At 57.0% G+C, this 11,999-nt stretch overlaps 1 protein-coding gene across 1 annotated transcript; it reads left to right on the top strand.

The window, feature by feature from the left end:
- Positions 1–9,772: 9,772 nt before the first annotated feature.
- Positions 9,773–10,704, top strand: C16H17orf99 (chromosome 16 C17orf99 homolog). The gene is made up of 2 exons (XM_058704938.1): positions 9,773–9,966; positions 10,333–10,704. Exons 1-2 carry the CDS (start codon positions 9,886–9,888, stop codon positions 10,702–10,704), a joined length of 453 nt encoding a protein of 150 aa, XP_058560921.1. The 5' UTR covers positions 9,773–9,885.
- Positions 10,705–11,999: the final 1,295 nt, after the last annotated feature.

Here is an 11,999-nt window from a genome sequence, read left to right as displayed (position 1 = left end):
TCAGGCTCTGGGCTGATGGCTCGGAGCCTGGAGCCTGTTTCCGATTCTGTGTCTCCCTCTCTCTCTCTGCCCCTCCCCCGTTCATGCTCTGTCTCTCTCTGTCCCAAAAATAAAAATAAAAAACGTTGAAAAAAAAAATTAAAAAAAAAAAAAGACATTAGCATAGTAACCCACGAATGCGATATATAAATACACACCCACCGGAAGTGCTCAGAAAGTGTTTCCTGTGGGGAGCGCCGCTGACATCTACGCGAAGGGCAAGACCCGGCCGCCACTGAGCACACCTGCACTAGGGGCTTGCTGTGCTCTGAGTGCACATTGCTGCCCCCCGCGCCCCCCACCCCCAACCAGCCTCCTGCTATCCCTTCTCCACCTATGAGAGCACTGAGACCCACAAGTGATGCTGGAGTCACCAAGCAGCAGAGCTGGTCGCAGAGCCACACTACACCAGCATGGTGCATTCCTGCCCCCTGACCGGGGTGGGGTGGGGGTGGGGGGTTGCTTCCAGACCTTACCCGAGTCTGAGTAACAGATGGTCCACGGCCAGCCTCTCCCTGGCAGGATTCCTCATGGTCTTCTATTCTGACCCAGGGCCCCACATCAACAAAGTGGGCCTCCTCAGGAACCCGGAACAGAGGTCCCTTGGCCCTAGCTTCTTTTTTTTTAATTTTTTTTTTTTCAACGTTTTTTATTTATTTTTGGGACAGAGAGGGACAGAGCATGAACGGGGGAGGGGCAGAGAGAGAGAGGGAGACACAGAATCGGAAACAGGCTCCAGGCTCCGAGCCATCAGCCCAGAGCCTGACGCGGGGCTCGAACTCACGGACCGCGAGATCGTGACCTGGCTGAAGTCGGACGCTTAACCGACTGCGCCACCCAGGCGCCCCTGGCCCTAGCTTCTACAGACCCTGTTCTCTAACTCTCCTCCATGCCCCCCAAGACCCCCGCCCTCACGTTCAGTTGGCCTCGAGGAGTGGCGGGGCTGGTGGCGGGGAGGCGCCCCACAAGAGCTGTGAGACAAGCGTAGACCTGCATTGTTGGACACACCCGAGAGTCAGCCTGGGGAGGGGGTGGAGCCAGTGGGCCACTGAGCAGGGATGCAGCCCAGGGCCTCCACCCCCAGCCCTGCAGTGACTCTCAGCCTTAGAGAACTGGCCCTGTGCCAGGACTGCTGATGTGCTCGGCGCAGGTGCAGACAGCGGCCAGGCATCGGGACTTTCTAAAGCCGCCGGATGACTCTCCCCCGCAGCCAGGGCTGAGAATGCTGGCCCAAAGAACTTTCGGGAGGGAGGGTCAGGAGAAACCCCATGACGTGCTTGGAAACCCTCTACTTCCTCCGGCAGCCTGGCACCCGGCAGGATTCCCAGGCTGGAGGCGGCTCTGGCCCACTGCCCTCGGGCCCAGGCCCTCACGTGGGCATTGGAGGCTGGACCGGTTCACCTCCTCCTGTCGCTGTCCTCTCTCACCCACCCGGTGCCACATGACCCGTCAGTCTGTCAACAACTGCAGGGCCCCGTTCCGGGGAAACACGTGGTGCTGTGTGCTCGGTCAGGGGAGGGCCATTGGCCTGTCTCGGGCGAAAGTGACACATGTTATTAACAAGACAGAGCGTGGCCCTGACCTGCAGCGATAGTATCCCGTGGGAGCTTGGTAGAAATGCATCTTCTCAGGCTCCACGGATCTGGAACAGAAACTCAGGGTGGAGCCCAGCGCCGTCTGGTGATGAGCCTCCGGGGGTGATGCTCTTCTGGTCCAGAGTGGTAGAAGGCTGCACTGAAACACCAGGGGCCTTTCCTTGTCACTTCCTCATGCTTCAGCAAACATTTGCTGAGAATCGGGCAAGTGCAACACCAGGGAGAAGACAGTCAAAGTCTGGGCCCGTTTGCTCGGCCGCAACGTGGGGCTCACGGCACCCTCCTCTGAGGGTTAAATGAGCAATTACTTATCAAGTGTCCTGATGTGTGCCTTGAGTAACTGAGGTTGTATTATAGCCCCAGCTCCACACAGTCTAGGTGACCTGGGTCCTGATGAGTCCCGTCCTACATGCAGCCTGTGGAGAGAAGAGACAGAAGAGCTCAGAGGACCAGCCTCCTCTGAAAACACCGACACAGGTGGTCGTTGGAGAGGGCTCCTGGCTGGGGCAGGAGAGATGCCCTACCCATCAAAGCCCTGAGGGGAATGTTCCTCGGGCCGCCCACCACCTCTCCTCCGACCTGGATGGAAGGAGGAGGCTTCTCATGAATTGCCTGAGCTCAGACCCCATCCCCGGAGCACAACACGGAGGAAAAGACGCGAGCTTCGGGGCCTCCCCGGGAGACAGGTGGGCAGCAACCTAGACCATCCTTCTGTCCTTCTGCAATCATTAATTCCTTCGATTCCTTCCCCCAACCATGTCAGCAGAGTGAGGACAGACTTTGTGAAAGGGAATTTGGCTAGGAAACTGTGGGGGGGGGGGTACCCTTGCTCCCCAAATGCAGGGAGGTAGGTGAGCCCACGGGGCACATCCTCGGGGAACGAGCCACGATCTGGGGGGCAAGTGACAGATGCTGGTTCTCGCCTGCTGGGGAGAAGGGGAGCCACCAAGGCACTGACCCATCTAGTCCCCAGGGGAGCTCCAAGCCATCTGCCCCCTGGGCTCTGGCTACGGGCCCCTCATCCTTCCTGCTGCTCACAGGTGGCAGGGTCATCTGTTAGACCAGCTTCCCAACGTGCCCAGACCTCACAGGCCCCAGTGGCTTTCCCTGAGCAGGGCCAGGGGTACCCAGAGGCAGCTGTCCCTGCCTTCCTTGGGTCAGGTGCTCACCCCTGGGCTGTATGGGGCATGGGCATGTGGTCAGCCTGTGAAGCTTGGTAGGAGAGAACAGCTCCCACCGGAAGCAAATGGTCCGCTGGGGGCGGGGCATCTTCCCTGAGGAAGGCTGTCACAATGGGGCACCCTAATTGAACACCCTAATTGAACATGGCTATAAAGAGGTCCCGCCGGCCCAGCAGCCCCAGGTTTGGCTCAGGAGGAGCCCGGCTGCCACACCTTACCTGCTCCCTCGCTCCGGGCGGCCCTGAGCCCCCTGCCCTGAGCACCCCCAGCCCTGGTCTGGCCTTAGCGTTCTCTGTTTTCCTGGCTCACTCCCACCCTTCTCCCCAGATCCGGTGAGCTCTGTTGCAGACTGCTAAAAAGGCCATGCATGCCACCCGTACGTGATGTGGTTTGGCCTCCTTTTAGACTGGCTGGCATCGGTCCCAGGGAATTACCACTGTCCGCAGGTGTGAGAAAGGGCCCCCATGCCACTCTGAGTTCAAGGGCAGTCCTGGAGCACTGTGCCTGCCACACTGCATCACCGTCCAGGGGTGACCAGGGGCCTCATCCAGTCTGAGCTCTAATTTAGGGGCTGAGCCCAGTGTCAGCCACCTAGCAGGTGCCCGACAGGGGGTCACTAACGAACTGGTGTGACGTGAGCAGAGATGGCCTCTCCTGCCTGTGTCTCCAGCGGGTCCATCCCACCAGATACCCTGCCCGTAAGTCAGACTCCCCTGGGGCTGGGGGTGGGGGTGGGGGTGGGTTGGGGAAAGAATAACAGCCCGTCCCCATAATCCAGAATAATGACCCCATCTCAAATCAGAAGATTAGCAACCTTGGGGCACCTGGGTGGCTCAGTCAGTTAAGTATCAGACTCTTGATTTTGGCTCAGGTCATGATCGTGCAGTTTGTGGGTTCTGGCCCCGCGTCTTGGGATTCTCTCTCCCTCCCTCTCTCTCTGCCTCTGTCTCTCTCTCTCTCCCAAAATAAATAAATACACTTAAAAATATATACTAACAACCTTAATACCCCTCTGCCAGTAACATACATATTCCAGGGTTTATGACGCCAACATCTACCTACCAAACAGGCCCAGGCCCCTACGGCCCAGCAGTGGCAGCTGAGTGTAAGGCCTGGTCTAGTTCCAAGGCCCAGGGGCCTACTAATTCCCCGGGGGGGCGGTGCGGGGGCCTAGCTGTTCTGGGCCCAGCCCTGGTTGCTGAGCCCATGGGGTGGTGTGGCCCTCCGGGTTATCTCCTTGTTGCAGGAACCCACCCTGGGAGCCTCCTAGGGACCCCAGAGTGGAGGTGACCCTGTTGAGGGAGCTCTTGTGAGCCTGAGCAGAGGGCCCTCTGCCAGCAGAGGCATGAGGCTCCTTCAGCTGCTCTGCTTGGCCCTGCTGGGTGAGCCACTGGGGACATCGCGCGGGGGGTGGGCAGGAGGGAGCCCTGCCAGGGCCTCGGGGAAGCAGGCTCGTGCAGGGGTGCCAGTGAGCACAGGAGGGGGACCTGGAGGCGCAGGAGAGAGGGAGAGATGTGGGCTTGGGTCTCAGACCATCCCCTTGTGGCCCCGTTACCGATCGCAGCATCATTCTGGGCCCGCTATTTACTCATCCACAAAATGACTGATGACACCAAATGTTGAGGCCTCGAAAGAGCTTTTGTGAGTGAAGCCGCTTGCCGAGTCCTAGGCTTCCCTTCTGGCCTCGGCAGGAGGCTCTCCGGGGCGGCCTCTACGTCCTGGGCTCTCTGCTTACTCCCCTATCACCCTCGCCTCTGGAAGCCACCAGAAGCTTCTCTGCGGAGCAGGAGGAGGGCGAGTGGCCCGCGTGAAGGAGATGGCTGGTGGAGGTTGCTGATAGAGAGGGGGTGTTTGTTGGCAGACAGCTGGACGATTCTGGAACTTGGCCTCAACTCCTGCGGGGTCTTGGGGGGGTGCGGAGAGGAGCGGGGTGAGCAGGCCCCTGTGGGACCTCCAGGGGCCATGGGGCCAGGAGAGTGCTGGCTTCCACCTGGGCTGTGGTGGGGGAGGGAGAGGGAGCAGCACGCATGTCCCTGGGCAGGCGTGTCCAGTCTTTTTACCCCAGGGGCCCTATCTGAAACAGGAGCCCTTCCTGGAGCCCCCCAGCTCTGCCCGGTGGGGGTGGCCCCAGAGAGGGCTGGGGGCATTCCAGTGGGGCGTCTCTGCCCCGAGGAAGAGGAAGTCGAGGCTTCCTCAGAGGTCCGGCCGAGGGAGCCTGACTTACTCTCAGAGGCAGCGGGAGGGTGGCAGGGTCCCGGCTCTCCACCAGGGGGTGGTACAGAACCAGGGGGAGGAGATGCTCCTGGGCCCGCCTCCGCGCCTGCCTCCCGCCCTGCTCTGCCCCGCCCCCATTTCTAGCCCTGTGACCCTTAAGGTCAAGGTGGTGGGTCACCTCCTCCTCTCCACCAGGCTGGGGGCTGGCGCGCCTCCCTGACTTGTCTCAACGGTTACCTTCCCTGGGTCACTGGGTCACAGAATTGGCACCTGCCCCTATTCCACTGAAGGGTGGGCCTCGCGCGAAGGGGGCAGAGGCAGAACTATCATTTCCTCATTCGCTTTAAAAACAAACGCGTCAGTTGTGGTGTTTCTGCTAAAAAGAGACAGCAGCTTGAGGCGGCAGACATTCCTGTCCCCGACCCCTACCTGTCCCCACCACCCCCTCCCCCTCCCCCCCGTCCCCCCCGTCCCCCCCCCCCCCCCCCGTCTGTTGGAGCACCTGCCTGTTCGGTGCCAGGCACTGTTCTAGGCCCCAAGATGGATACACAGGTGCAGAAACAAAACAGAGGTCTCCTGTCCTCACAAAGCTTACCTTCCAGTGGGGCTGGGGGGGGGGGGGGGGAAGTGATCAAGACATTCTGGAGGTCAGGCCAGTGGCACGTGCTGAGGATCCAAGGTGATGCGGTGGGAAAGAGCCGCGGGAGATGATCCCGAGGTTTTTGGCCCGAGCGACTCAGAGGACTGGCTAAGTGAAGCGCAGTCTTGCCATAGGATATTGTGCAGCTAAACGCCTCAGTGGGAGCAAGAAAGTTGGACACGAGAGATTGGAAGTGAAGGAACCGAAGAACCAAGATACTGGAAAGATTATCTCTGTGTGTTTTGAAATCCCCAAGAGGGGGGTGGGAGGGAGGGGAGGGTGGGTGATGGGCATGGAGGAGGGCACCTTTTGGGATGAGCACTGGGTGTTGTATGGAAACCAATTTGACCATAAACTTCATATACTGAAAAAAAAAAAAAAATGAAATCCCCAAGAATTCAGGCAAGTACCGTGGGAACCGGGGGCAAGAATCTTCAGGGAGTGATGGGCGTTTCTAGGTAATGGTAGCCCAGGGGAGCAGGGCAGAATACGTCTGAAGATACGAGGTTTCAGGATGGTGTTTAGGGAGGAAGGAGGGAGACTAGTCCAGAAGTGTCGAGGGGAAGTCCACCCCTGTCCTCCCAGGTCAGTGCTGGGGAGGCTGTGGGGGACCCCCAGCACCCGGGACAACAGCTAGGGTAGGCGGAGCTGGGGGTCTGGGGGTCCCCGTGGGGCCGCCATGAACACATGACAATGTTCTCATTCAGCAGGTGGGGGGAGGGGGATCTGGTTGAAGCATGGATCCAAGCTAGATCGTACTCCCTCCCCGAGCGAGAGCAAAGGAACCTCGGATTGTCCCCCATTCATTCCTAAAACCTGTTTGGAATTTTTGAGTGACGTTCTAGACCACTTCATAAGAGCCACATTGGAGGGGATGCTGTATTAATTCCTTGCGGCTGCAGCCAATTACCCCGGGGGTGGGGGCCGGGTAGGGCTGGAAGGTGTCTTTTGGGAAGACACAATTCAACCCTCAAAATGGGCTGGCTGTTCGGCATCAGATCCCTGGGCCCCACCTTAGGTCTAAGAAACTGGATCTTTGGGTTTGGGACTCAAATCTCCAAGCCTCCGGTTATCACACACACACAAGTCTGGAGAGCGGCCTAGCCACGGGGGCGGCGGCAGCTCCGCTCTCCCCGCTTACGCCCCAAGGGGCTTCCTTCTTCCCTTAGCAACAGAAGGAGGCTCTGCGCCGCCACCCACTCAGCCCAGCGCAGCCTGGCTCCGCTTCGGGTCTGAGCGTGGGCTTGTCTCCACTCCACCGCATCATTCCAGGGCTCTGACTCGGTGATGAATTTTTAAGTGCGTGCCGGAGCACTCACTACCCGTGGGTTAAATGCATCAACTAAACAATCAAAAGACGAAGACCACGCCCGTCCTGAAAAGTGACCCCCCCCCCCACCCTGCACCCCCCCCACCCCCCTTACAGAGCTCACGGGACTCTGGTCTGTGAACTTATGTAAATCAAGCTTCTATTAATGGCCATCGAAATGGAAACAAAGGCGGCCAGCTTTTCCTTTGAACTTTTATAGGTCCTCCTTCCGTTGAAGGGAGCAAAAAAAAAAAAAAAAAAAAAAAGTCTCCAGACACAAAGGTCCCCTGGAAGCAAGGCCACCTCTGGTGGAGAACCTCTGCTCTAGAAAGAACTATGCTTAGGGGTCAGAAACTTCGGGACTCCTGGGAAATGTCTCTGGAGGAAGCACATTCTGGTTGGTTCCAGTTCTCTGCTCCGTGAGCAGTTTTCTGATGGCGGTGTGATTTTCAGAGCCAGTGTGCCCAGCAGGGCAAGGGTGCTGCACAAGGTATATATTTCGATTTGGTAAACTCTTTTCTCTACGCCCCCAAGCACTGCCCCCGCACGCTATTTTTTTAATGTTTATTATTTATTTTGAGAGAGAGAGAGAGTCATATGTCTTCCAGTTTGCTTCTTCCTCCTTTTTACATGTTTATTTTTGAGAGAGAGACAGACAGACAGAGCATGAGTAGGGGAGGAGCAGAGAGAGAGGGAGACCCAGAATCCCAAGCAGGCCCCAGGCTCTGAGCTGTCAGCACAGAGCCCAACGGGGGGGGCTCGAACTCACGAGCCGTGAGGTCATGACCTGAGCCGAAGTCATACACTCAACCGACTGAGCCCCCCAGTTGCCCTTCCCGCCCCCCCCCCACCACTATTCAACAGGCACCATTAACATGAACAATCCGGCCCTCCCCGCGAACCCCCATTCCGAAAGCAGCTCTGTTTCCTCCTGGCCTCTCTGCCTTGGAGAATTCACTATTGGCAGAGAGAGGGCCAGTAGGAAGCTCTTAGAAATGTCTTCTGCATCAGGTCGACTCCAGGATCCGCCCACAAAACAAAGAAGTTACTTCCAAGTTCCGCGTCTTGATGGACGAGCGCCTTCGGGGCGTGGCCGGGCAATGGGTCTGGTCCTGGGTTTTCCAGGGGCTGGGAGCGTCCCCGTCTCCTTCCGGAATCCTGCTTTCCCAAGTGGCATCTTTCTCTCTGGCTCAGCTGGTCCCTGTGGATCTGGGTCATACCCTCTACCCTCGCCTTCCGACGGTCCCTTTAAACCAGACATTGACCCCTCTGGGAGCAGGGGTCGGGCATCCCAGGCACCCTGGTGGGTCTGGCAGAGGAGGCCTCTGATACCAGGGGGCAGACAGGCCTTCCCGGTCTCAGCTCCCCCTCTCCCCCTCCCCCGTCCAGCATCAGGTCCGAGCTCGGGGCCAGCTGATCGGGTGGCTGGTCGACTTGGCACCTAACTTGTCTCTATCTCGGTGAGGAAATCCCCAGCTCGGCGCGCCCTCGAGGCGCGCACTTCATCCCATTAGGAGATGGCTGGACCGCGCATGCGCTCCCGGCTGGACATGCGCATTAGGAGCTGCCGTCTCTAGCGGGTGGTTCAGCCAACCAACCCGAGATGGGTGGTGTCACCACGAGGCACACCAACGCCTGTCCTGCGAGTTCCAGTCGACAGCCTTGTTGAACCTAGAAGTTGAATCCAGCGTCCGCTCTCCCGACCTCTGTTCAAACCTCTCCGTGCTTCCTACTCACATCCTAATTTCATTTTGTTTTTGTAGTAAAATATTCTGGACAAAAAGAGTCTAAGTCCCAGAGGTAGACTTTTATCCAGTAGGGTTTCCTTCCTTCCTTCCTTCCTTCCTTCCTTCCTTCCTTCCTTCCTTCCTCTTTTCTCCTTCTTTTTCTCTCTTCCTCATTCCCTCCATCTTTTCCCTCCCCCCTCCCCTCCCCTACTTTCTCCTTTCTAAATTGAGGTGAGGTGAATTTCACTTAGCACAAAATTAACCATTTTAAAGTGACGATTCACAGCATCTGATGCATTCACAATGTTGTGCAACCACACCTCTATCTAGTTCCAGAACATTTCCATCACCCCGAAAGGAAAGCCCCTACACAACTAGCCATCACTTCCCATTTCCCCCTCCGCCGGCCCCTGCCCACTACCAGTCTGCTTTCTGTCTCAGGATTTTCCTATTCTGGACATTTCCCACGATCGGAATAGAACAGATGTTGCCTTTTGTGTCTGACTTCTTTCTCCGGGCATAATGTTTTTAAGGTTCGTCTGTGCCGTAGCATGGATCGGAACGTCACTCCCTTTTTTTTTTTTTTTTATGTTTTTATTTTTTTAATTTTTATTTTATTTTTGAGAGAGAGAGAGAGACAGTGCGAGCAGAGGAGGGGCACAGAGAGAGGGAGACACAGAATCCGAAGCAGGCTCCAGGCTCCGAGCTGTCAGCACAGACCCTGACACGGGGCTTGAACTCACAAACCATGAGATCATGACCTGAGCCGAAGTCGGACGCCCAACCGACTAAGCCACCGAGGAGCCCCTAGAATCCAGATTCTTCTAAGTGACAGTTCTTGTTCTGAAGGAACATGTATTCCAGTAAAAGGGTCAATACTGAAAAAATATAAATAGAGGCTGCCAGATAGATTTTGCACAGGACATATTCATACTGAAAAATTACTCATTATTTACCTGAAACTCAAATTTCACTGGGCATCCTGTGTTTTTATTTGGTAAGTCTGGCAACCCAGAATGTACCATAAGAACAAAACCAAATGTGAAATTGTGTGGTACACACTACAAGTAGGGTTGAAACCCAGACATAAGACAGATGGAGGGGCTCCTGGGTGGCTCAGTCGGTTAAGCGTCCGACTTCAGCTCAGGTCGTGATCTCACAGTCTGTGAGTTCGAGCCCCATGTCGGGCTCTGTGGTGACAGCTCGGAGCCTGGAGCCTGCTTCGGATTCTGTGTCTCCTTCTCTCTCCGCCCCTCCCCTGCTCACACTCTGTCTCAAAAATATAAATAAATAAATAAATAATTAATTAATTAATTAAAAAAAAGACAGATGGGGGCGCCTGGGTGGCGCAGTCGGTTAAGCGTCCGACTTCAGCCAGGTCACGATCTCGCGGTCCGTGAGTTCGAGCCCCGCGTCAGGCTCTGGGCTGATGGCTCGGAGCCTGGAGCCTGTTTCCGATTCTGTGTCTCCCTCTCTCTCTGCCCCTCCCCCGTTCATGCTATGTCTCTCTCTGTCCCAAAAATAAATAAAAAAACGTTGAAAAAACAAAAATCTAAAAAAATAAATAAATAAAAAAAAGACAGATGGAGTAATCCAGAAGGCTGCCTGGAGGAGGCAGCAATGACAGGCCTCCAAGCCCAGTAGGCACTTTGAAACGAGGCAATTTGCTGGGGAGAGGGTGTTAAAGTCACGCAGCCATGCCTTGCTAACCTCTTCCACACTATCGGTGCCCATGTCTCAGCTACAGGCTAACTCCACCTTGCTGGACGGAGACACAGGCCCCAGGGTGGAGATTTCCTGCCAGGTGCCCTCAGGCAGCCCACCCATCACCTCTAGCCTTGTCGGGAAGGACCCACAGGTCCACGTGCAGCGGGGACCGAACTACGGGCAGTCTGCCAACTTCTTCCCACTTACCCCGATGTCAGCCTGGCATTGGAGCCAGGCTGAAAACGACTTCAGTGGCCACCCCCAGCCCGTTCAAGCTGGTGTCCCCAGGTGAGAGGGCCCCTTGGCTTCCAGAGGGGCAGTTGGCACTTCTGGGTGGGTGAGCGGGAGGTAGGAGAGCCCCACCCTGGCCCTGCCTAAGGGAGGCCAGCTCAGCCACCCCCGCCTCCCTCACGGGGCAGCTGCCCCTGGTACCCACCTCTGTGCTGGGTGGTTGGTAGCCTCCTCCATTGCCGCTGTTGCCTCTGGGTTGCTGGGCCAAGCTCGCGGATCGCGTAGGAAATGGGTGCAGGATGTGGGGGACAGCGAGAAGGAGGCCGGGTAGCGGGTTTGGAGGACAGGGCTGCCTCCAGGGCAAACGAAGGGCCATGTGGCTCATGCATCACCTGCAAGAGTTTATGAAGGGCCTACTGTGTGCCACGTGTCTGCTGAGGGCTTGCACTTCCGTGGCTTTATCTGACCCCGACCAACACTCCCCTGTGATGGAGTCAGTTGGCCTCCGGGTGGGGCATTCGCCTGTATTCCTGATGGGTCTGGGGAGGGACACGAGGAGCGGTGGTGAAGCCTCCTGGGGACCAGGCTGGATCAGGGGCTTCTGTTCTCCGTGGGAACCACATAGGTCGGTGCTTCCCAGCTGGTGACGAGAGGCAGGGGCTGGACCTCCTGGGGTCCCCTGTCTAAGGTTCTCAGTTCACTGACTTGTAAAGCGACCAGGCCTTTGTGGTGTCTGTCCCCAGGCCCCACAGGCCTCTGCGTGTTGCACCTGTCTGGCCTTTGGCAGCAACAACCTCTGCCCCGTGAACTTCTCACCTGCCTTGGTCTCTAGACACGGTCATCTCCTGGTTGTCTTCCTCCCTCCCTGGCCAAGCTTTTCAGTGGCCGCTGTCCGGGAGTCTATCCTTGGCACTCTCCTCGTCTCACGTCTGTGTCCCTTCCTCCCGTCTCTGTCCTTTCCAGAGGCCAGACTCCTGGGAGAGCCGCGTCACCTCTCTGAGCCTCGGTTTTCCCTTTTATAAAGGGGATACAGAGGGGCACCTGGGTGACTCAGTCGGTTGAGCGACCGACTTCGGCTCAGGTCATGATCTCGCAGTCCATGAGTTCAAGCCCCGCGTCGGGCTCTGTGCTGACAGCTTGGAGCCTGGAGCCTGCTTGGGATTCTCTCTGCCCCTCCCCTGCTCATGCTCTGTGTCTCTCTGTCTCTCAATAATAAATAAATGTTAAAAAAAATTTTTTTTAATATATAAATGGGATACGGAGACCGGGCTCTCCCTCACCACGTGACCAGGAGCCGACGCTTGCCCTCTTGGTGATTCAGTGCCCCCCTTCATTTAGTGGAGTGACTAAGCCTTA

This window comes from Neofelis nebulosa, chromosome 16 (assembly GCF_028018385.1).
Source record: "Neofelis nebulosa isolate mNeoNeb1 chromosome 16, mNeoNeb1.pri, whole genome shotgun sequence".
Taxonomy (NCBI): domain Eukaryota; kingdom Metazoa; phylum Chordata; class Mammalia; order Carnivora; family Felidae; genus Neofelis; species Neofelis nebulosa.
Note: the sequence above shows the minus strand (reverse complement) of the source record. Positions and strands in the feature narration are given on the sequence as shown.

Coding starts and splice junctions, on each gene's coding strand:
- C16H17orf99 (XM_058704938.1), top strand. CDS start 9,886: ATGTCGGGCTCTGTGGTGACAGCTCGGAGCCTGGAGCCTGCTTCGGAT. Junction 9,967..10,332: donor CTCTCTCCGCCCCTCCCCTG/CTCACACTCTGT, acceptor CAGCAATGACAG/GCCTCCAAGCCCAGTAGGCA.